Raw genomic sequence first — 25,371 nt, 5'->3', positions numbered from 1 at the left:
TCTTCACTCTGTTCCCAAATGAATTTGACTTTGGGGGAATTAATTATTTGGTGACAAAAATAAAACAAGCTGCAGTGAATATTAAAAGTGGAAGATGGCCAAGGGTTGCAGTTTAGGACTTTTTGAATAAGGAAATAATTGTGGGGTCATGGATTTTGGTTGAGTGTTGGGAGGAGAGCCTTTCTGTGGTGTTTATTAAATATATACATATATGCCATATTGTTGCATCATGATCTGTTTTTTCCTAGGAGACTGATGTAAAGAAATGAGCTGTTCTGTGATTTCAAATAGCAAAATTAATATTCAGGATATATAGCTGAAAAACAGGAATGAAACAGTATAATACAGTAGCCAGTAAAATACAGAATTTTTTAGGTAGCCACTTCAATTTGAGTATTCTATGTTTCTTCTCTCTTCTGAAAACTACTGGTGCTGTTTGCCTAAATGAAAGCCTGATGCTCTAAGAAGTGAAGTTTGCAGTACTGTTTTTGTTAATGTCCACTTATTCCAGTAAAATGTCAAAAGTTCTAACAACTAAGTACGAAGTGAAAAATCTCCTTTTTCTTGCAACAGTATCATGTATTTAGGCTAAAATACTCTTCTGACTTTGTCCAAATTCTGATTCTGAATATTCTTTGGGATTCACACTGATAGACAGGAAGGAATATGTATAATGATGAAGTAGAAAGGACCGGTTGGTTCAGTTTTGAAAAATACAGTTTCTCAGTCTGGCATTGATGAGTGTCCTTTGGGACCAGTTCTGTATGTGCAACTCTGTATATGACTCTGCAAAGCAGTGTCATGTCAGTTGTCACCTGTGAATTTCATAGAATAATAGAATCAGTAAGGTTGGAAGGGACCTCTGGAGATCATCTACGCCAACCCCTCTGCTCAAGCAGGGTCACCTAGAACATGGTAGACAGTGTTGCATCCAGGCAGGCCTTGAAGATCTCCAGAGAAGGAGACTGCACCATCTCCCTGGGCAACCGGTGCCAGTGCTCCGTCACTCTCACAGGGAAGAAATTCCCCCTCACAGTCAGGCGGAACTTCCTGTGCTTCAGTTTCTGCCCATTGCCTCTTGTCCTGTCACACGGGACAACTGAATAAAGTTTGTCCCCTTGACGCCCTCCCTTCAGGTACTTGTACATATTGATAATATCCCCCCTCAGTCTGCTCTTCCCCAGGCTGAAGAGGCCCAGCTCTCGCAGCCGTTCCTCACGGGGCAGGTGCTCCAGTCCTCTGATCATCTTTGTAGCCCTACGCTGGACTCTCTCTAGTAGTTTCATGTCTCTCTTGGACTGGGGAGCCCAGAACTGGATGCAGTACTCGAGATGAGGCCTCCCCAGGGCTGAGGGGAGATCACCTCCCTCGACCTGCTGGCAGTACTCTTCCCAATGCATCCCAGAATGCCATTGGCCTTCTTGGCCACAAGGGCACATTGCTGGCTCATGGTCAACTTGTCATCCAGCAGCACTCCCAGGTCCTTCTCTGCAGAGCTGCTCTCCAGCAGAGCAGCCCCCAGCTTGTACTAGTAGATGGAGTTATTCCTCCCTAGGTGCAGGACTCTGCACCTGCCCTTGTTGAACCTGAAGAGGTTCCTGTCCACCCAGCTCTCCAGCCTGTCCAGGTCTCTCTGAATGGCAGAACAGCCCTCTGCCAGTGCTGTTTTTCCATGCAACTTGCGATATCTCAGCCACATGTTGTCTTTGGTATATGGTTTTCAGGATAAGGTAAATTCGCTATCCTGGCTATTGAGAATTTTTTAAATTCCTTCTGAGATCCGGTGAAACTTGGGAGACTGATACTAGTATGTTCAGAGGAATGACCTTTTGATACTGTGTCAGTTTCAAGGTGCTTTTTAAAAGTTCAGAAGTATTGCAGAGTCTTTAAAAAGATAAAAATTTCAAATAAAGCTTGCTTTATATGTAGTCTTAATGCCCTATGTATGTAATGCCTGATGATCTAGTTTTCAGTTATGGAGCTGTAATAGTGTATTTGTTCTCTGTCCTTCAAGAACTCCTTCCACAGGCAAAGGCGACTCTGGGCATGAACTGAAATGAGTAGGAAATCTGTTTTCCTCTGATGCTTCGTGCAGAAGGTTGCATTGTGAAAAGGAGTAATGAGAGGAAAATGATCTCAAGGTTATCGGCTGGTTGGAAACGCAGCTTTTGGACAATGGATTTGCTTTTTTTCCCGTTTTTCCAGAGGATTTTTATTTTCTGTGAGCAGTTGGTTAATCAGATAACCCAAAGTACTCAGATATGGGTATTCCTTATTTGGTAGCTGATATGAGAGGATGAGATTGAATCTGATACCTTAAGAGTATGACTAAGAAGAGTGAACTCTGGAGGCTGAAATTGAAGTTAATGGGAGCTCTGTTTTGAACCTCTAGTGTGTTGTGCTTTGAAAATGTGATGTACTTTTGAAACATCAGGCCTTCATATGTTAAATTGGAGAGCCAGAGTTGGTTTGTGCTGCTGACAGTTATGACCTTTTCTGCTGTCTTGTAGTTTCCAGTCTATAAATTAAGGATGTTTATAAAGGTTTGGGGCATTTTAATTCTACAGGGAATATTTTAAGGAGTGACATATAGCATCTGATGTTGCTTTTTGAGAAGGTGATACAGTGAGCATCATAGAAAAGCCCACTTAGAAAAGATAGTTGCTCTTTATTTATTCTGAGGTTTTAAAGAGATTTGGTAAATCCACACTTCTACTAATCTGATAGGGTTTAAAACATACAAGATATGTAAAGACTCCTTTTACAGGTATGGATCAAAAACAGGCTATGAAGAAACTGCTGCTTTTCAGTGGAATTTTATAAAATATGGTTGCTTGCTGTTTTCTCAGAAAGAAAAGAAGTAATTGGCACCTGCCATGTTTAAAGAGGTTGTGGAGTCTCCTTCTCTGGAGATCTTCAAGGCCTGCCTGGATGCAACCCTGTGCACCATGCTCAAGGTGACCCTGCTGAGCAGGGAGGTTGGACTAGATGATCTCCGGAGGTCCCTTCCAACCTTACTGATTCTGTGAAAGCCGTGTCTTTGGTGCCTTGTGATTAGACTGCAGGAGTCGTCTTCCACTTCTGAGTCATTCTCAGTCCTGCTGTCCTCTTGCTCGTACTGCTGTCCTCCAGCTACTTGCTTTTAGTTTTTCAGTGTGTCAAGTTCTGCTAAAACTGCAATTCTTAATCTCGCTGAAACCACTATGAAGATTCCTGTGCACAAAACTAGTTTGTTATGAAGGAGTAGATTTTGAAATAGTTTTTAAAAAGATACTTTTGAAAGGAAAAGGTGCCTGGGAAACATGTAAAGGCCTAATGTATTATTAAATTAAAACTTCCTGTTAAATGGTTTCTCCCTGTCATCATCACAGTTGTCAAACAGATTGGATTTTTGTAAGACAGCTATCTTATTTTCAATACCAATGTGTGCTTTACTCTGAAGAGAAATGTAAGACCTTTTGTAAACTCTTTAAGTAATTGAGATTGTGGATGCTCCCCTGCAGAAAGTAATCTTTCATTCTACCCAGGTTATTTTTGTGTTACCATTTTAAGCATAAGTGAATGTTTTGTGTGTGTTTTTAGAGAATGTGTCTGTAGGTAGAATAAGTAGTTGTTTGCCTTTAACAATTATATGTTGGTTACTTCCAACTGGTGTTTGTTTACTTGGAGAACTCTTTGACATTGTAAATACATAGGAAGAAAAAGAATTACAGGAAGGCCAATGTTTTGAGGTGAGGGTGTTTCCTGAATGAGTGTGGTATAGTCACTTGAAAGAAAAAGTCATGAAAGCATGTGCACGGAGGGGAAAAAATAGTTATGGAACAAACATTTTCTATGTCCTGCTCTATGAAGAATGTGGTACAGCATTGCCTGGAAACATGTAAATTTATATTAACTTCAGAGAACAGCACAAAAGAGCCTCCTGAAAGCCTCGGGTGATTCTTGTTGTTTGTAGCATGAATAATTTGTTTCACAATGGAGAGAATGAAGTGCTGCTGTTGGCTCACAGATCTGAAGAGCATGCCAGAAAAAAGACACATAAACAAAGGATGATACAAACAAGGAAATGTGAAGCCATTGCAACGATGTGATAATGTTTTCTTAATTTGCCTAGGGGTTTTAGTATACAGAGACTGTACTGTAGTATGCCTGAACTACTCTGTAGTGAGTGAGCGCCTAACAATAGTATGTACTTAGAAAGTTTGTTATATTTTATGGTGCCTGTTTCAAGATTTGTTTGAGGTTTTTCCATGCTTATCCCTGCTGGGCAGATCAGAATGTAATTTTCTAATCTTGGTAATTTAAAAAGGATTATACTAGAATTTTGTGTGGTAAGGGAGAAAAGAGGAAAAGGTACCAGGCTATTAGTCATTTCCTTTAAATGAGATGCTTCTCATTACCAAGAGTTTGTTTCCTCCCCTTACCCGTGTGCTGTGTTATTAAAGATATATAAATATTACAGCCTTTGTAGTGAAGTTTTACAAACCAATGTGGCTGGTTCTTTTTGATTAATGGAGGCACTACTAAGGAAAAGACTTCTTGTACATTTGCAATGGTGCTGAAAAATGACTGATGTTCTATGTAGTGCTTAAATGAGGTTTCTGTGCCAACAAGCATTTAAGTTGATTTTAAATTTGAAAGATATAAGATAGGGATAATGATAAAGACATGGATAATGAAGTGTGGGGAAGGAAAAAAGATGGACAGCTGTTTTGTTCCTGTTTTTACCTGCATATGTGAAGGTGTTTCAGTAAAACATTTCTAACAGTTCTTTGTCCTGAAGAAGTCAAAGATATTTAAGGAATAAGATAGGTTTGCAATTCAGTGTTCTTTGCGGTCTGAACTGTTAAAACACTAATATAGTCTAGTTAACTGTATACTGATATTTGTAGTCGTCTTAAAGATGGAATCATACATGAACCAGATTTTCAGAAAATACTAGAAATTATCATGAGCAGCTTGCACTGTTTTGTTTGTTTTCCACATGTGCCTACTTTGAGAAAAATTTCTGAGGGTTATCTGAAGGAGCAAGCAAGCCCTTATCTTTCCACATGCTGATTTCAACTGTTCTTTCCCAGTATCTGTCCTCACAAGAGATAATTGAAAAAAAATTTTATGGTAAATGGGGACCTCCAGACATTCAAAGTTTATTTAGCTGCTTAATTTTAAGTACAGTGAATTACTTTAGTAGTGCAGTAAATTCGTTCAGCACTGGCAACTGGACTGGAAATGTTCGTTGTTCTTGGTGTAAACCTGAGCTCTTGGAAATGTGTAGTTGAGATCAGTAGTTGTTTTTTCTTCGTGAGATTGATTGCCTGCTGCTACTTAAAAAAAAAAAAAAAAAAAAAGGCTGTTTGGTGAAGTTTTTATACATGTATATACATGCACAGATACTTGGAAAGATAAGCCCTTGGGCAAAGCTTTCTCCCCAGTTAGAAGGGAAAATATATGGATAGTTGGCTTCCGTTTTTTGATAGCTTTACCATTGACCTTTATTGTAGTCTGCAGGCAAGACAGAAAAATTGGCACAGACGGGTTGAATATCGCCTTTCCTTTTGTGGTCTGGCAGAACTCCTAAATTGTTAGGAAATGAGACTTGACAGTTTGTGTTATTAATTGGAGAACAATCTAACCATATTATGACTGACTTCAGTTTAATGCCCCATGTCAATTGACTCTTGTCATCCTTCAAGGATGTAACATTTTTTTTTAATACTATCACTCAAGACTTCAGGAAATGTCATCATTATAGGAGTGTAGAAAGTAGAGCCAACAAGGCTTTAAAACCATTCTATTTTTGTATGGAATGCAGTTTATGTAATGAAGTCCTCATAGCAAAGACTATGGTCAATGAGAAGAGTGTTGGCACACCTAACTTGGCTGCATTAAATCTGAAATAACCTGTTGTGTTTTATCCAGTTCAGCCTATGTGTTTTCTGGGTGTGACCAGTGCCACTGTTTCTGCTGAAAATACGGAATACTCATGCTTCAGATTTTTAGTTAAATAGATTGATTACATTTAATTCTTTGAACCTGATTAGTTTCTAAATCCTCCATCTATTTTGTTAATGAAGCACAAAGATTTTTGGCTGTAGTCATTTTACAAAGTGTCTTGCAGAAGTATTGTCTTCCAAATACTGCTTGATATCACCCCAACTAAATGGCTAGTTCTTATTACAGCATGTGTAAGCAACAAATATATTGCTAGGTTTAAGTTGAGACTTGGACTTAAAGCAGATTTGTCATTTTTTTTCTCTTACATAAGTAGAATTTTCCAGTACTACAATTAAATGTTAATTAGTTTAAATTAAAATTGATTGCAACAGAGCTTTCATGAAAATAACCTCCTGACAACATTTTCTTTAACTTCAAATTAACAGAAGTATGTAAATGAGACCTTAGAATTTTAATTTAGTTAAAATTCAATTATTTTCTTTAGGCCATGTCTGGTACACTTTTTCAGTTATTGGGATGGTGGTTTACTATTGGATTTCAGACTCTTGAAAGAAAGAGCTTCAGTAATGAAGGGTGATGTTCTACTTTGGAGAATTCTGTCAGGAACAACTCTCTTTAAAGTGGCAGCTTTTATTTATTTTTTATTTTTCAATAAACTAAAGTCGCAAGGCTTTCCCATACCTAAACAAACTTTCATAGTGTTGTAACTTTAATGTTGATGGCGTTAAGGCTATGGGCAGCTCTTAGCAAAGACATTAGTGGTACATCGAGTCTGTTCATCTCTGGCAAAGACAAAATTTTAACTAGTTTTCAGGGGACAAGAATAAGGACAAGTAAAGACTCAGCAAATCAGAACAGCAGTGTGTGCATGCCCTTCTCTGAGCCCCAGGTGCTGTGGGTTTTTTGTATGGCGAGTGGGGTGCCACCTATTCTTTCTGCTTCATGTTTGCATGGGAACTGAGATGAGACATAGACATCAGTGAAGGGAGCAGGTGCTCTCCACTGATGCTGATAACTGATAGCCCTTTCCAACTGTCTCCTTCCACTCTTCATTTCACTCCAGCTACCTTAGACATGGCATAGCAGAGTGTAAATATCTACATTCATCCTGTCATTTCAGTGTTTCTTCCTACTGCCCCTGGGACCCAGCAGTGGGTGCTTCATCATGTAGTCCTTGGGTGCTCCCTGTAGTGGCCTCTGTGACATTGGGCCATTTGGCTTGCTCTTCTGGACTTGTTTTGACTTGTATGTTGCTAGTTGACAACAACTGAGACTGGAGGATGCTGACTTCATGAGATCTTGACTTTAATTTTCTCACTGGATCAAATGTCTAAGCTATTTTTAACTCTTGGTGAGTATATAAGATCAATTTCAGGAAATCTGTACCTTCTGCAAGGGTCTTTACCCTCTCCTTCCTCACTTTTGGGAGGTTAAACTGTATGAATATTGACATATCTTCTGTGTTCTTCAAACTCATCTGAACTCTAATCTTATTTTAGTATGAATTTTGCAGTCTTTACTATTTTTTGAAAGTTTGTAGGCCAATTAGAAGATAAATAAGTTACGTTATTAAATAGGCCTCTTGGGCAAAAGTAGAAGCACAATTACGAATTTCAGATCCAGTCATACCAATACACCTTTGTTTGCAAAAGGTGATGATCCTCAACAGGGGTAAACATGCCAAGCAGCCATGGAGGAATACCTGCTTAGTGTTTGCCTTCCCAAGATTTATGTGTTTAAGCTCTGGGTACAGTTTAGAGTTTTCGGGGTGTGTGTGTCTGACTTCCAGACATAAAAGTAGTGGCAAACTCTTCTACATTCTCTCATAACTGAGAGTCAAATACTTGGTGTTTTGAGAAGTCTGTCACCCCAAATAAAAGAGAACTGTAGCTCACTGTGAAAGCTACGTATACTTGAAGAAATGCGTCTGAATATTAACAGATTAAAATAAATGGATTATGAGTTAAAATGATGATACAAAGTCAGAATCTCTTAATTGCGGTATCCTTTGCTTCAGATTCGGATGGAAAAAAACAATGGTAGACTTACATTAAAGAAGTATTTCTTCTAGGGAATCTTCCTGATTTTTTTTTTTCCCTCCTTCCCCTCCCCCTAGTTATCTGTTGGCTTGTTACCTTGGAACAGAATTTCGTGTTGCTCTCCCTTGTTGCAGCTTATCCTCTATTTCCCTAAGCATGTAGCATGTTTTAAGATCTCAACCCAAAATGCTGGGAGGAGGTATTTAGCAATAAGGGGTTCCAGTGGCCAGTAATACCCTATATTAAAAGAAAGTCTGTTTTCCTTTTCAATGTTATAACTCTGACTTTTAAACTCATATTCAATTTGTATATGTCGTCATATAACTACATTAGTGAAGGGTTTGAGAACTTAGTTTTAACTTAATATACTACTTATCTCCGTGGTGTGTAATTAGAAAGTTGTGTTAGACAAAATTTCCTTCCATCACAATCTGTTGACTGTGCAGTAAGTTTTTAGCCTAGAAAGGTGGACAGAATGTTGACTTGTCATGCTTCTCATATCATGCACTCTGAACCACTTTACATATATAGCAGATCTAATAGTAAAAATGCTAAAGCCACACAGATATGAAAATGATATTAGTCACATGTTTCATCATTTCTCAGGTTTAGTCACTTTCTCAATATACGCAATACACTAAATTTGTACTTATCTTACTTTGCCTCATGGTAAGTGTTCTGTTTCACTAATAAAAGATGTTCCAGAAAACTTGTCTATCCTTTGGCATGTGTGTTTGTTTTGGTGTATTCTTTTTTTGTTTGCTTGTTTATTTGGTTTTGGATCACTACACATGAAGCCCCTAAGAGCAGCAATTAGTCAATTGTGTTACCCTTAAAAGGGGAGGATGTGGATATTTCTGGTGTCTCTGACATGAATCTTATGTTGAAAAAGCAAAAAGTTCTTAAAGAAGCAAAGGTTTCATTTATAAATTTTTCTAGTAAAATGTAAATCAGTCTGTGGTAGAAGAAGATTCTTTTCAAAATTATGCTTCAAGCCAAAGAATCTACTGAAGAGTCCTAGAAAACATTTTTTTTTTTTTTTTACAACTGCTTGACCTTACTAGCAGAGTAAGTTGACTTTTCCTCCCATTAAGCAGTTGTATTTTTTTATCATATACCAAAACCAGATGCTGTTCTTTTTCCTGAATCTTTGACGGTTTGTCTACAAAATAATGTTTAATTTCTATTTTACCTGGTTTATTGTAAAGTATATTATCTAAGAACTTCTAAAATAAATAGTGATGAATTCCTCAAGCCATTGTAAGCCTTGAGTGACTCCTTATAGTTTCTATGAAGCCCAGGTAAACTCCCATTTTTCTTTTCTCTTTTTCTGCAGGCTGCTTTATATCGACTGAGTGGAGACTGGAATCCTTTACATGTTGATCCAAATTTTGCTGCTCTTGGAGGTGAGCTGAGATGCCTTGTACTGATATTTCCATGAGGAATAATGTAAATGTATTTTCATATTTTCACTTAGTTTTTAAGTTTCTATCAAGATGAGAAAAAGAATTTTTTCTTATAGCTGTTCTTAGCGTGACCATCAGATGTCTTCTAATTCAAAGTCCTGTGCAACACTTTGAAGCACTGCTTATTGTACTAGGAATGCTTGGAATGATGCTTGGACTCTACCTATGGTGGAAACCTGTCTGCAATTCTTTTTTCCACTAGAGCTTATTCTTTGCCACCTTCTCATCTGAACAACCTCTTTTATCATAGAGAAAATAGAGTAACTGACTATCTAAAGCCATTAGTGGAAATTCCATAAACTCTTTGGTAGATCAGTCTTTCTGTTAAAATGACTTGAAAGTTATGGTGGACTCTCTGGAATTTCTTGTGCCTATACGTAGTCTTCTCAATCACAGTAAATTACAGGAGGATGGAAGGGGGGGAGAAGGAGAGTCTGGTAGAATTCCTTTTTCAAAAATAAATTTTTGAGGTGCAGTTCTTGCTAGTGCAGTTGCTTGGTCACTTATATCGTGCTGCATGCCAAAGTTTCAGACTGCAGGCTGCATTAAGTGATTCTTGTACAGATGAAATTATGAAATAAGGGTCTGTTCATAAACACTCATTTTAAGGATGTTTTTAGGACTTCTGTTCAGACTTTGGTAATCATATAGAGTGATTACTCAAGGGCAAGTTATCATTTTATTTACTTAAGAAATTTTTCTGAATATGTGAGCTATCATTTTAAACCTTATATTAAAAGTATTGGTCTATATTTATCATTATATAAAATTATACTTTTGCAATTTTCTGATAATTTTTTTTAATGTACAAGTATCATCATATGTTGTTCTTATCATTGTAATAGAGCATATCTCTACTCATTTATTCAAATCATGCTTTAAAGTGATTTCACAAATGTTAATCTCCTTTTTAAATGCATTCTAATTCTTTAGTTAACTCTGTTTTCTGTAATTCTACATAAATTGGTGTTAATAATTATAACAAAATATGGTTTATAGAGACATTTACCCAGTTTACTAAGCAGTTCTGCTGCTTTTGTTTAGATGATGGTTTCAGATAAATACTTAGAGAGAATCACCCAATTACTCTTTAAAAAGCTGGAGGAGAAAAATCTGTTTATAACTTGAGACCTCAGTGTTTAAAATAATGGTGAGAGTCCTATAAAATCCTTATAAAAGCAGAGGGTTTTGGTATTTGGCGGGGTTTGGTTTTGTTTTTTGGGGGGGGGGTTTGGTTTTGGGGGATTGTTTGGGGGTTTTTTGGGGGGTGGGTTTTTGATGTGTTGTTTTTTGGGAGGACTTGGGAGGTTGTTTGGGGTTGAGTGTTGGTGTTGGTAGTTTATTTTACACATATGCTGCAAGAGCTCTCACTTAGGGACAGTGGAAAAACAATATTAACTCTGTAGGTGAGGTAATCTCTTAATATGTCTGATTTGCTGAATCCAGCTGACATGCTGGATTTTGGAACTGTGTCAGTGTCCTACTGAAATGTCTGTATTAAGTACAGGTTTAAATGATCAAGAAAATTACTGCAGAGTTCTTCAAGGATTTTTCTAATGATAGAAAAACTTTCCTTGGACATATTCAAATCCAGTATTTGTATTCAAGCTCTGTGAATGTTTTAAATGACTGTGTGTGCCAGAGCAAACGTTTACCTTAATGCACTCAGGTCATTCTAAGATTATTGTTCTGTAGATAATGTTTGAGGAAGAATTATACAAAAGCATCTGTGTTTATTTCTGTGTATTTATTCCTATAACAGGCATTCCAAAGATACTAAAAAGTGAAATTATTTTGTTTCCATTTCAGTCCAGAGAAAAAGCAACTTAATTATTGTATACATTTTTCTTTGTGAATGTACATTTTTTTTTTTGAAGAACGAACTGGGGACTGAAGATCTGAATCTGTTACTGAGCTCTGAGGATTGTGGTCATTTTTGGTTCTTGCATTTAAAAGCTGGGCTTTTAAAGAGCGAAATGCTATTAAAATATTCTGTGAGAGAGATGCTGAATACCAGTATTGTTGCAATAATGCCAGTAATCTGTTTTAAAATTTACTGTAAGGTATGTTATTGCATTCAGGAATACTCCGTGTACAAAAATGATTTTAAGAGAATATTATCAAAGTGTGCATACTCAAACATCTTAAAGTTAAGAATTGGCAGAGTGGTCAGAGTGGGACACTTATTTCACAGATGAGAGACAGACTCATGCTGCTTTCAGTATGTCTTTCTGTCATGTCTCTTCTCTTTACCTAATCAGTCATGGTATCTGTTTCTTATCCTGCCTCCTGTTAGTCTTAGTCTTAGTCTTGGAGCACTGCCTCAAAATCTCCATCTTTCCAAACACTGAGTCCTAGTGTTCTTTCTGTCCCAGTTGTTTCTTTTCCCTCTGTATCTTCTGATGACAGATTGTTTTCTCCTGCCTTTTTTTCTCTCTTCCCTCCCCCCCCCCCCAACTGTTGTCATCTGAGAACTTCTCATGTTACGTACATGCTTTGAGGAGTTGTTTAGAGGTCAGGAAAAACAGTTTCTGACAGCTGACAGTTCTAGTGGCAGATGAGTTCCAGCCTGAAGCTGCTATTTTTAATGCATAGGCTGGACCTGCCTTCAATCCATGGGCTGTTGCAAGTGTGGTCCATTATTGTTTGCATACCAAGCTCAAGAACATGTTCAATGCAAGCAGCACCTTTAAAACTTAGCTATTGCACTTTAGCAAATATCAAACCAATTTTGAGAGACTTATTTTGTCAGACTTAGGCAGAAAGAAGCGATTCAGCAGAATACAAAGTTTATTCTGCCAAAGTTCAGTTTCTACTCCAGTGCATGGAGGTACAGGGAAACATGACCAAAAAAAAGTCACTATAACCAAAACAATGTGATTTTTGTTGTTATGCTTGTTTGAAATGTATGAACTCTTTTGAGGTTTTCCCCCCAACCCCTGCTCCCCAACAAAGAAAAGTTAATCCTGAAGCATGCACTACAGATTAGAAGTCTTGGCAAGTGTGACAAAGAAGCATCTGATGACTTTAATATCACCAGTTCTCAATCATTTGCCCTTAATACGATACACACAGACAATCTCACTTTTCATTGTATCATCTCTTCAGGCAGCAACTAATTCTTGTGCCTCTTGGATAGGATGTTTAATGTTGGAGTGCCAGTTCTCAGTGAATGTATTTTTGTCTCAAAGTAGAGGAAGCAATAAATGCTAACAAAGGCTTTTTCAATAGGATTGTCCTTTTTCTGTCTCTGTAAACTTAAGGAAAAAAAGTTATTGGAGGAAAAGGTTATAAACAAAACATGAGAATTCATAGAAGAGATGTGCAAACTCCTAATGTTAGAAACATTAAAATGTTACTTTTTAAAAACAGGTTTTAAGAAGCCCATACTACATGGATTGTGCTCATTTGGTTTTGCTGCTAGACACATTTTGAAGCACTTTGCAAATAATGATGTGACCAGGTTCAAGGCAATTAAGGTCTGTAGGTCCATTCTCTGCAGTTAATTTTCTGGGTTTTGTGTCAAAAGTTTCTGTGGTGTGGGAAAAGGCTTTTGGGTTATTCTGTCTGCCACAGTTGCTTTTAGCTTTCACTGCATGCATTTTAATTTCTGTATCTAGTATGATTACTTAAATATTTATATATTTTGCATTGCTAGTTGACTGATTCTCTATGTTTTTTTTTTTCCTAATTTCAGTAGAGCTTATACTTCTAAGCGCTTTGTATGAGATCATGGTACCATTTGGTAGTATGAAGTGTGACAGATCCTCCTTCCCCACTCACCTTTTGTTTTGTTTTTGTTTTGTTTTAGGTTCGCTTTGCTAAACCAGTCTTTCCTGGACAAACTTTACAAACGGAAATGTGGAAGGAAGGAAATAGAATCCATTTTCAGACCAAGGTCAGAACATGAAGATTCACCCTTGTGGCCTTCCATGTAGGATATGTTAATTTAAAGAAAAAGATTGTGGATGTGAGAGCGTGGGAGAAAGCAGCTCATTAAACACATCCTTGAAGAAGATTCTCTTAAAAACAGTGAATGAACTTCAATACGGTTAAATATTCTTCCTTAGTTTACAGTGTCACTAAGATTCCAGTTAAATAATAAAAATACTGTTACATCTTTATACAGTCCTTTTGTTAAATACTGTCAGAAGTCATTATATTGTGCCATGTTTTCTGTGTTCACCACAGAAAAGCAAAAGGCTGTCGTTTTCAAGTCAGTATAGTTCATGCTTGTTTCCTGCAGTTAACTGTCAGCATATTTTTTTTTTTTTAAGTTTGTTTAACTTAAATCAACTCCTGGTGGCTTATTTATACAGGTAAACTTTTACAAGTTTAGCTCAAATTGTTTTAAACTTCAGCTGCATCTACTCGGAAGGACTTAACTTCATAGCAGCCATACATATTAACCACGCTAAAACAGGCACAATTTACTCTTCTGTTAATTTTTATACTACAAGATTTTATTTGATTTTACTTTTAGCATTTGAGGGGGGTATCCTGTAATCTAGTGCTATACACTGTCAGATCCTTACTGAAAGCCAATGAGGAGTTGTAGAGCCCAAACATACATTCTCATCACTTTTGCTGTACTGCCCTGTGACACTATCGTTTTCTTAAACCATGAATTAGTTGCCTCTAACTGTGAATGCACTTTGGCTTACACACATAATTTATGTGTCATTAGTGAATGGCCAAAGCTTTGCAACCCCACCTCTGTAGAACTGCAGCCAAAGCTGTTGCTCAGTGAGCACAGCAGTAGTAATTGTTGCAGCTGCAGAAAGGTTTGGGCAGACAAAATCAAATGAGGGGAATGATAACAAGGACGAAGGATAGCTGTTTCCACGGGAATACAGCTTTGTAGAATACATGTTGACTGGTGGAAGTAAGTTATGTTTGCAAGCCTGAGGAGTGGAAGTGGCTGGTGGCCATTATGTGCAAACTTTCCATTTGAGGTTACTAGTAGTCCAAATAAGACAGTTTGGAGCCTCAAATGAACCTTGGAGATTGCTGTACTGCAGGTGCATAATTTGTTGAAAAGTTACTACCACTTTGTCTAGAGACAATTGCAGCCTCCCAGATACTTACTTTTAAAAGTTTGTATGCCTAAATTAGCAGAATTCATGATGTGCTTCCCAGGCCTTTGAAATTTGTAAGCAGAATGGGATGCTCTGTTGTGTTTGAAGGCTTGGTTTGTTACTGTGCTCACTTCAATCAATGCTAATACGTAGAGTTTGGGGGTATTTTGCTACAGATCTTTTTAATAAGCTTCAGTGTAGAGTAACTATGAAGCGAAATTACAACTTTTAACAGGATATAGAAATCCACGGTGTTTCAGTGTTACTCAGAGGAATTTTGCAGGGTTATTTAGTTTATTGTAGCCTGGGTTAATCTGAAATTAAGGCATCTTTTTACTTAAAACAAAATCAGGTCAAACCAAGCTAAAAGTATCCATATAACTTGTATATGCATTTTTAAATCCATTTTCAATACTGTGTTAAATTGTGCATTGCAGCAGTGACAAGGTGTTAGACATGATCTGAATAATCTTTAGTACGTAGTCTTTCTGCATTGATTACACCTATGCAACAAACTCAGCTGTGATATTGGTTACTCTTCCTCTTCAGCTGTTATCATATTGTTCGCTGACAATAGATGTAGGGAGTCATTTTGCCTTCCTCATCTGTTCACTGTCCTAAGTCAGAATGGTTTAGTGATTGATGATTTTTTTTTAAATCAGTTCTTGTCGGAAACAATTCACTGTCAGTCCTCTTTAAAGAGACAATGTCAAAATGAAACTCAATTTTTTCTCCAACTTAACCATTTCAAAAAATAAAATGGAAAAGAATTCAGATATTTTCCCCCTTTTCTATGCCATTCTTGTGACATTACAACGTTAAAAAAAATCTACAGTGCAAGTTGCAGTGTAATACGCTTAAAGATAGTGAAACTGTCTAGATACACTGCTGCAGATTGCATATCTACATCAAGGAAATATGTTTTAGAACACTGTGTTTTTCTCAGAACTATTTGTTAAGTGACATTAACAGTCACTTATAATACAGGAGGTAAATTTTCAGATACTTTTTTTTAAAAACTTCTTTTAAGCAGAAATGTCAACATCTTTTTGATATAATTTGTCAAGAAGAAAACAATCATTTGCCTTTTTGAGCTGTTTGTGAACCACATACACTAATTTGTCTCAAGACTAAAATGCATTCTTTCCCTTTCCTCTGTCTTTTGGAGCTTTTATGCTTTCACACCTTTCTTGATCTGAGATTTTAAAAGGCAAAGACAACTTCTTAGTTACCATTTTTTTTGTTGTGACTTTTTGCCTATAGGTTACCTCTTTAATGTTTTTTTTTTTTTTTTTTTTTCCACCCACTACAGGTCAAAGAGACTGGAGAAATTGCTATTGCAGGGGGCTATGTGGATATAACATCAGCCTTGGATAAACCTTCTACTGGGGAGCCTGTGAAGGTAGGGGGAAACAATAGACGCATTAATTTGCAAAACAGCATAATTAGATTTATTTTTGTGAAAAACATGGAGAAGGTACTAGAATCATTTGCTAGTCCTACTAGCGATAATTGGACAAATATATGAATTCAGAGATGTGAAAACACAAGTTACTCCTTTTTTAAGAGGTTCATTGATCTATCTGGGGGAAAAACAGAGACATTTCAGAATATACAGAATGGCTGATGCAATTTGAAGAGCTTGACTCCAGTTTAAGTATTAGGATAAGAATTGCTCTGTGTGTTTCCAAGCAAGTAAGATGTGCATCAGAGAAGACCACAAACTTGAGCACTTGCATGACTGAGATCAAAATCAGGCTCTGTAAACTTGAGACTATACCTATAAAATGAGTATTTTGTTTTCCTTTAGTAATGTTTGAGATTAAATAGGGTATAAGTTGTAAAAGGGTGTGACCTTTTGTTCTCAATTTTACTATAGAGACAGGGGGAGAGTCATGAAAAATGCAGTTTTGTCTTTGAATCACCCAAAATGAATAAAGGGTTTGTCATTTATTTGGGCTTTCTTCATCCTGCTGTACATAGGGGCTATGACTAAAGGGTGGAAAGAGGCCTGTGAGGGTTAAAAATTTTTGGATCTATTTTGAAAGAAGGCTGTGAGTGCTATTTGTGCATGTGGTAGGACTGATCCATGATACAGGCCTTACACTACATGTATAAAAAAATCCTCCACATAAATATATAAGACTGAAGTACTAGACTTGCCACAAAACATAGAATTTATATAAATGCTGAGTGTGTCCTGGGTTCTTAAGGTGGTCTTTAGAGACATAGATCTCTACAGATTGCCCTCATAAACTTCATCTTTTTGTGCCGTGTAATCCAGTCCAAAGAGTGAAGATTTAATCTGTTAAAATATGAAATAATGGCATTCATATACAGCTTGTGATATATTTTTGGAAAGTGCTTCTTTTCATTGGTTGTATTTAGTCTTGTGATATTCTGGAAAGCCATAGACTTTTTTTGTATTTTGGAGAGAGAGGCACAAGCCGTGTGTTTGAAAGCAGCCACATGCCCACAGGCTTAACAGTGGAGGGTGACTACAACATCTATGGGTCAGTAGTGGAACCAGGTGGTTCTAGAAGTATGGTGTATCTCTGAAGAGACCTTCCTTTTCTTGCTCTGTAGCTCCTGTGCTTGGACAGCTGTCCTGCTTGAGCACGTGGGACAGACAGGATGGGAGCCGCAGTTGAGCTGCTAGTGAAATCCCGTGGGGATCAAGGACTGTAGTGTGGACATTTGATGAAAAAAAAATCTGCTGTAAATAGCTGCAGTTAGCTAGTCAAGCTATCTTCTGTTTGGAAACAAGAAAACTAGGGCTGCTTTGTGCCATATTTCGGTGCTCTCACAGTGCTGGTACTGTAACAGCCCCCAGGTGCCACAAGGAGTGATTGCCCGAATAGCCCTGCTCTGTTCGGCTACGCTCAGAACAGAGAGAGTGCTCCGAGAATGCTGTTGCCACGTTTTGAACAGATTTTTGTTGATCATGTGTGCATGTGATTTACAGAGGACTGCAACTTGGATGTGTTTCAGTAGATGTTCTTAGAGGTGTGTAAAGTCATACCTCTTTTACTGGAGTCACCCACTGCCAAATTTCCAATTTCCATTTGAGGTTCCAAAGTATATAGGCATTAGAACTTCTCTATGAAGTGAAATCATTACAGTTTAAAAAAAAAAAAAAAAAAAAAAATGTGGGCAGAACAGTGTGTTTTTTCCTTTTTTCTTTTTTTTCTTTTTTTGAGAAATTAAGGTGTATTAGCTCAAATTTCTTGACTAGCCGAGGCAGACATCCACTAGAGATGTATTTATCCTGAATGAGTGAAGTTTGGCAAACTCTGAAGCCACGGGAAAACATGTTATATAATGGAAAATGTTGTCAGCCATAGCAATAGAGGTGGCAAGAGAGCAGTGCAAGGAGTGTTTCGTCCTAGTATATGAGTAGAAAAAAGGGCAGGTTATGAGGAACGTCTTTACTCCAATTGCAGTTAGATGAGGAATATCAGTGAAGCAGCTTCTTAAAGCACAGTTATTTATCTGTTGCAAATGTTTGTTAAAGAAAAACAACAAAAGGCTTACAGAATGCTATAGGTTTGCAAATGTTAAACATATAAATGTAGTTAGTCCCAGTTTGAAATGAAAAAAAAAAAAAAAATACTGTGTTTGAACACAGTCAGAACTCCAGTACATAGTGTGGTCTGTTTTGAAAGTTTTTCTTGTCAAATCAACACATGGGTGAAAACATTTTGTTCTAAAAACTAACAAATGCAAAAGTGGCAAGGATCATCCTGCAGAAGGAATAAAGGGCACTTTATGAGCCCTTAAACAATGCAAATTATGGAGCGTATCTTAAATTGTAATGATAAATGTCAAAAATAATAAAAGGAAGATATGAAATAGTTCTCAAGAGTGATTCCATGAAGCATTTTCTGCTTGAATATACTCTTTAATGCTGACAATTGCTAGAGGTGATTATTTGCAGTGGAAGATGTCTCAATTGTATTTAATCATTCTGCAGTAGACGCTTTCCTGGACACAGTTTTATTACTTTTTAACATAGCTTTCTATTTAAAATTCTTTGTACTGTCTTTCTTTAAGACTACAGGGCTGCAGAGTGATCTTGTGTTTGAAGAAATTGGTCGTCGCATCAAAGAGATTGGAAATGAGCTGGTAAAGAAAGTGAATGCCGTATTTCAGTGGGACATCACTAAAGATGGGAAAACAGCAGTTCAGTGGAGTGAGTCGTAGCTTTTGTTTTTATAATGCATGAATGCACTATTTTAATGAAGTGAGATTACTTATATTCATTCTAATTAAACTGATATCTTAAATATAAGCACAGGGATAGTAGGTGAATTTTCATGAGGGCTTAAAAATCTGAATACACAAGTGAAATTTTTGCAAGGAGGTCAGATAAAGTTCCAAAATAAGCTTTCTCAAAATGTATTTCTGTAACTTGCCTATTTTGTTGTTGGTAAAGGCAAGCCATCATCTAAAACTTCAATGCATTTGTATTTTCGTTTTCCAGAATGGGCATCTCTTGCACTTGGAAAAGCAGGCTAAATTAACCCACAAGGAGCTCTATGCTACTGGAACAAGACTACTCATAATATATGTTAGCTAATTTAAACCAACTGGATATTTATTTCTTGCATTATTTTTGTGACTTCAGTGAAAACATAACACAACTTGCTTTTGTTCAAAATTTCTGAAATCAAAGTTCAGTGAAGGTTTGTGCTGCTTACCCATCCTTCAAGCGAGAACTGAGTTGATAAATAGAGGCCAAAGCCTGGCATGACAATAGGTAGAAGAGCATGGATTCTTAATAAGTGGGTTATACAAATACGTGAACCAGTTTGACTGGACAAAATTGCTTCTTCATATATATATTTTTTTATTTTTAAATTGTTGTTCTTCCCTCTTGTGCTGAGGTTCTAAGGACATGTATTTTTGCAAAAAGCGAAGTGTGCATTTTGAAATTGAGTATGTTTCAGTATTTTTGGTGTTACTGGTTTTTTTTCTTCATTTTTATTGAAATGTCCAGAATAGTCTACTAGTGCAGTGCAGAAAAAAAGGGCTAAAGTATCTGGGTTGCAATTGGCAGGTCCCCACTTTCTTGTAGAGAAATGAAACTGTTGGGGTCAGATCTGTTCTTTAGGTTGCTACATTGTGATTAGCCTCAGTAGTTGGATCCAGTCAGAATGCTTGCGGGAGCTACAGTACAGGTGCCTTTTGGCAGCCTGAGGAGAGAGACTGGCATATTGGTAGGTCAGATCCAGTCTGTGCTGTGCTTTGTCCCATAAACTATAGGTTTTTTAACTAGTTAGGTCTGCGCAAGTCTTGTTCTCAGTGTATGGTTACTTTGGTTAAAGAACTGCTCCTCCTCTTGCAGGGTGGTTTAGAATCTTGTAATTTCACTTTCTCTTTTCCTGATAGTAAACAGCTGATGTGTGGAATGACAAGGATGCTCTTAGGGTTGGTGGAAAAGTGTCATGCCTTGCCCCTAAGATTGCTCAAGATAGCTCTGCTCTGCTTTCGTTGAGCAGCAGGCTATTTTTGTGAGATACGGGGTGATTTCTACTCAGATAGCAGTTAATCAATGTATTGAAAGTACCTATTTAGAATATGCAGAAGACTGAGTGCCATTAAATCAAAATGAGAGTGAGTAAATAACTGCATAATTCTACTTGCAGGATCTCCTGTGTTAAAACTCAATATTATTCTTCATCATTCCTCACGTCTTTGCAGTTTTTTACTTTTACATTCTCATTAATTGAAATGATGGGCTTGCTTAGAACCTGGGCAGAAGGCTTTAAAAGTCTTTTCTGTGTTCTTTATTAAAGGCTATATTACAAATGCATAAACTCTAAAACACTTGGAAATGTCTACTTGTTAAAAGGCCAGTGTGTGTGCTACATCAGGCACATCTTTTGTGTGTTTTCTAGGAAGACATTCAACACATTAAAAAAAATCAAAGTAAATAATTGCAAATTAAGTGATTTTTTTTTAATGTGTTGAAAATTACAGAAAATTACTTCAAGATGGTTCATAATTTTCTTTAGTTTTGGAACTGCTTTGTTTGTGACTTAAACTCAAGATTACCTATTTTCAAAGGATGAATGGGCAAATTAATGTAAGAAAAATCTGGTGGAGAATTTTAAAGACATGGATAAAATTTCTGGCTCAGGAGGACACAGAGCTGCAAACTACTGAATGCAGGATAGGCTCACCTAGAGTTTTAGGATTGAGCTGAAATCTGGATCGATGTTTACAAAGGGTGGTATTTGTCAGTATTTTCCAAGCATGAGGATGACTGCTTTGGGTAAATCCAGAGTCGGTCAGAACTTTTCTTATTTTTCAAACAGTTTGTTCTCTCTTCTGTTCCCTAGCACAGTGGTGGGAAGAAGGTAATGTCTTCCTCTGATAGATATTGCCCTAACTGAAAAGAATTAAAGAGTTGTAACTTTTCTTTGACAGTTCTCTTTGTCTACAATGGGCAAAATCTGGTCTTCGTGCAAAATTGGAACTATTTTAACCTTTGGCGATGAGGGGCCTAATATTATCTTAAACATCTCCTGATGCTCACTAGTACTAGGAGCTTAAGCCAGATGTTTCCACTAACTTGAAAAAGTGACTGCAAATTTTAATAGTGTGGATCAGTTCATGCAAGTCCAGGTGTCAAAACAGTGAAAAGTGTTTATGAATGACTGTCTATAGTGTCATAAATATGTAAGATTGTATGTAAATATCTGGGTGACAGGGAGGATGTCTGTAGAAAATATCCTTTCTTTTATCTTCAGGAAAATTGATATGTAGCTTCTATTGGTGTGCAAAGGTTGTCTCTTTGTGTATCAGTTTTCCAAAGAACTGATGAGTGATGATTTTCTGAATATTTTGGGTCTGTTTTGGAAATTTTAAACAGTTAAAGAAAAAACAGATTATTCATCCTTTTTCAGCAAAGTTGGGCAATATTAAAAACATTTTTAAAAATCTGTGAATTTTGGAATCTGTGCTATCTGCTGTTTAAGTTTTCATAAAGGCATCAAACTGCTATCCTAAATTTCTGAAATTCCTTGGTGTCAAATTGTGTCATTGTGTAAATTTACTGCCAAAGCGCTACCAGCTTGTGACAACTCTCGTAACAGCTCTAATTTGATGGAATAATAGCACACTACTACCCCTGCCTAACATTTAACTCTAATAGATTTCTAATGACCTAGTATATCTCTATGATGGAATTATTGCTTTAGAGATTTTTTTTCTGATTATTACCAGAATAGTGTTTTAAAAAAAAAAAAAAGAAAGAAAAAGGCAAAAATAAAAAAAAAAAGACCTTCCAGAACTAAGCACCCCAAAGTTGGTAAGCAATTACTTATACCATAATTCAGTATTCAAGAGCATTGTCATGTACTATCTCTTCTGCTGGATGCTAGCCTAATCAGTTTTGCGTGGTGGATGTGGAAAAAGGCAGGGGATTGTGGCTTTGCTTTCAAAGCCAGGCTGCTTTCTTGTAGTTAGGATATTGCAAGCAACTCAGCATCTCTGACATTTTTTTTTTATGATTATCAGCAAGACTTGTAATACACACAAACAATGACAGCCAACTTACGATATGTAGCACTGACTGCCATTTACTGACTTGAACACTTTTTCTGTTAAGGGAGTGGACACTTTTGTACATGAGTAGAAGTTTTATACACTGACAAATTAATTTTTAATGTAGAAGTTCAGGTGATAGTTAGGTGTTGTCTTTGCTATAGCTTGAATGTAATTAATTTCAGTTAATTTCAAACCTACCTCAAAATTTTAATGTTAGCCAGCTTTGTAAGTGGAATTGTACTACTTTACCCTGCATATAAATTTGGCATAGTGATTGCTAGTTGATCATCTGTGTATACTAATGTTATACAGTACTCTAAACATTATGCGAAAGTAACTTTTCTAACAATTTAGAATTCTTTCCCTGCTCTTTTATTAAAATAAAATTACTGTAATAAAATCTATATCCTATAACATACACAGCTGCAAAAGAGCAAACAGGAAAATACGAAATCAAAATTGTCTTACAGCTTAGTTCCTTTGGATAAGTACTCCATATCCTTCCAGTTTATGTTCAAAAGTCTTAACATGTTATCACTGAAACAACTGAAATGTCAAGAGATGGCATGTGTTTATTGGGTTGTTTTTGTTTTAAGTAAATGTTAATTGTTTCATTTTCTACCTTTTAAGGCCTCCCTTACTAAGGACCTCCCAGGCCTTTACAGGCAGTATTTACAGTTTTCTCGGCCTACCTGCTAGGTTTCTTTCCAATATTAAATTTATTACTCTGTTGCACTGCCTTGTCTTTTAATCTTTTGGCTTGTCACTTTTGCCCAGCTTTGTGCCCTTGTAAAAACGGCAGCAATTGACAGCACTAGAAACAATCTGGGTCCTGCAGCTCCTTTCTGTTGCACTTGATGGTTGTAGCTCCAGCATCTGCAGCTAACATCCTTGAGCTTGAGGTCTACAGAGGAGGCTGGGAGGCAAGCACGGGAGAGAAAGCAGCAGCATGAAATACTGCAGGGGAACTGTTTACTCACACAGCTGTTCTGGTATTTTTTAGACTTCCAGGGACCAAAAGGATTTTTTTATTCATGTTTATTTTCAATATTTTGTTTTAAATTTAACTGTAAACTTTTGATCTTTGTTCTGTATGATAAATAAAGACTTTTATGACTTTAAATTTATTACTTTAAATGGGATTTGGGAACTGAATTTAACTGTTCTTATTAAAGAGAGACTTCTTGATAGCATCAATATTAGTAACACTAGTCTGTTTAATTAGTCATAACCTTTATTTTTATGTAAAACCGCAAAGGTATAGAACCTCAGTTGTCTTGCATTTGAGATGTGAAATTTTGGACAGTTCGTTCACTATCTGAACCGTGATGAACTGTGGCCATTGACAACTGATCTTACATAGCGATTTATTTATTTATTTATTTATTTATTTTTTACAAAAGCAAACTGTTCTAATTTAAGAGGATGTTGAAGATATAGGTAACGCAATATAGATTTTGACAGAATCAAAGCTAAAGGAATAAGCTTAGAACTATTGGTGCTTTTTTACAACAATATTTTTTAATAACAAATTCTTAAGAGTCCCCTAGCTTTGACTTTTCCAATTAGTTTTACCAAAGCATGCCCTCTTTTCTCTCCTGAATATTTATTACTGTACAACAACTGCTTTTAGGTTTTTAATAGTTACAAAATACTTATCTTTGTAAAAAGTTAAGCTTCTTCACTGCAATTTCTGCTTCCGTAGAGAAAAAACATTGCCATTCAGATTTATTAGGTAATAGCTAATGGTTCTCCTGAAGAGTTTACCCATCTATTGCTTTTCATCATGTTTCGAACGGAACTGCTGAAGGCAGAAGATGCTTTTATTTCTTTCTAAGTCTCAGAAAAATAAGGCTTTTGTAGAACTGGGAAGAAATCATTATGTGCAGTTGATGGTGAACATCTCACTGAAATTACTGAGAAACTGCTAAGTAGTTTATGATGTGATATGACTCCAGGCAATGAAGGATGGGTGATACTTTGTTGCATTTCCTTTGAGGATGAGTCTTGTCTTGCAATTAGCTATCCTCTGTGAAGCAGAATAAAGAAAATACATCTGACCCCCGATAGTTCTCTCCTTAACATGGCATGGTAGTCTTAGAGAGCAGAAGCAAACCCTGTTTCCCAAATTCTGGATTTTAAGGCTTTTAGGCTACGTGCTTTAGCATTTTAGCCTGGGTGTATGGGATTGTTTTGACCTCATTATTACTCTGCCAAGAGCATCCTATGGAGAATAATAATTAACGTATCTAGTTGCTGCAGTTAACATTCTTATCTACAAACAAAAACAGAAATTTGGAGGGTAGCACCTGCTTCATGCGCTCATATGGCTTGATTTTGTTCCTCTGTCAGGTATCAAATACTTAGATTTTTTTGACAAGCTAGTTGATGATTTAAACTTTGGGTTTCATTTAAGTTATGTTGCCACACACAATACTGAGGAGTACCACGTCCATATGCGAAACTTCTGTTTTTGTACAGAGTGAATCAGCTCCATGAGTGGCTGGGTAAGAAGCTGTCTCTAAGTTTGGTTTTTGTAGCAGCCGATGGGCTACATGCTCTCGGGAGCAAGAACCATCTGCACTTGACACGGGCACACGTGAGACGCCTTTAAGCTACTGAGAAGTCATCACTGGCAGTGGACCTGTAGTAACAGTGCGCGAGATCATTGTCAGGCTGTTACTAGGTCCCCAGCCGACCCAGGAACCATTTTAAGCGCTAACCTAGCGAGGCTGGCACCAGGCTGTTGTGAGGGGTGGGCGTAGGGGAATGGCAGTGCAGCATACAAATTGCCGTGACTGGATGGCAGCTCTAGCTGCGGAGGTGTAGGGCTATGGAGGCTTGTATCAAGCAAGCTTCCTGCCATAGCAGACAGCTGTGTTGTACAGCTTTATCTCAGAAGAAGCCATCCATTTTGGTCTTGGGTCAGTTCAGAAATGTAGACTTCTTCAGCCCTGACTGGTATCTGTTCTGATACCAAGAAATGTCTTGCATTGCGAGCTGATATCCCTTTGTCCGTATGCCGATGCCACCTCGTAGTTTCAGTTCCCATCTGAATACGTTAGAATGGATAAATGTTCTTAGAAGCTTCTAAGCCCTTGTCTTGCAAAAATTTAACAGGCAACTTTTTAGGAATATTTTCCGTTCTCTGGAATAAGAGAAGTTATATTCCTTCTTCAAAACACTGTATGCTGTGTTTTGAGTTATTCTTGTCTAGTGTAATCACCAGCACAGAATAAAGAATTGAGGAGGTCTCATCTGTGAATCAAGCTTGAGGGT

The 25,371-nt window shown here is 37.0% G+C and overlaps 1 protein-coding gene across 2 annotated transcripts in view; it reads left to right on the top strand.

Annotated features, from left to right (window-relative positions):
* The window catches only part of HSD17B4 (hydroxysteroid 17-beta dehydrogenase 4), a 70,829-nt gene that overhangs the window by 36,333 nt on the left and 9,125 nt on the right, over positions 1-25,371 (top strand). For both annotated transcript variants that reach the window (XM_062599121.1, XM_062599122.1), the window contains 5 exons: positions 9,331-9,400; positions 12,833-12,939; positions 13,272-13,358; positions 15,851-15,940; positions 18,592-18,730. In XM_062599121.1, coding sequence (XP_062455105.1) covers positions 9,331-9,400; positions 12,833-12,939; positions 13,272-13,358; positions 15,851-15,940; positions 18,592-18,730 — 493 coding nt within the window. The remainder of the gene's footprint in view (positions 1-9,330; positions 9,401-12,832; positions 12,940-13,271; positions 13,359-15,850; positions 15,941-18,591; positions 18,731-25,371) is intronic.

Source organism: Rhea pennata, chromosome Z, assembly GCF_028389875.1.
Source record: "Rhea pennata isolate bPtePen1 chromosome Z, bPtePen1.pri, whole genome shotgun sequence".
Lineage (NCBI taxonomy): Eukaryota > Metazoa > Chordata > Aves > Rheiformes > Rheidae > Rhea > Rhea pennata.
The sequence above is the reverse complement of the archived record's forward strand: the minus strand, read 5'-3'. Positions and strand labels throughout refer to the sequence as shown.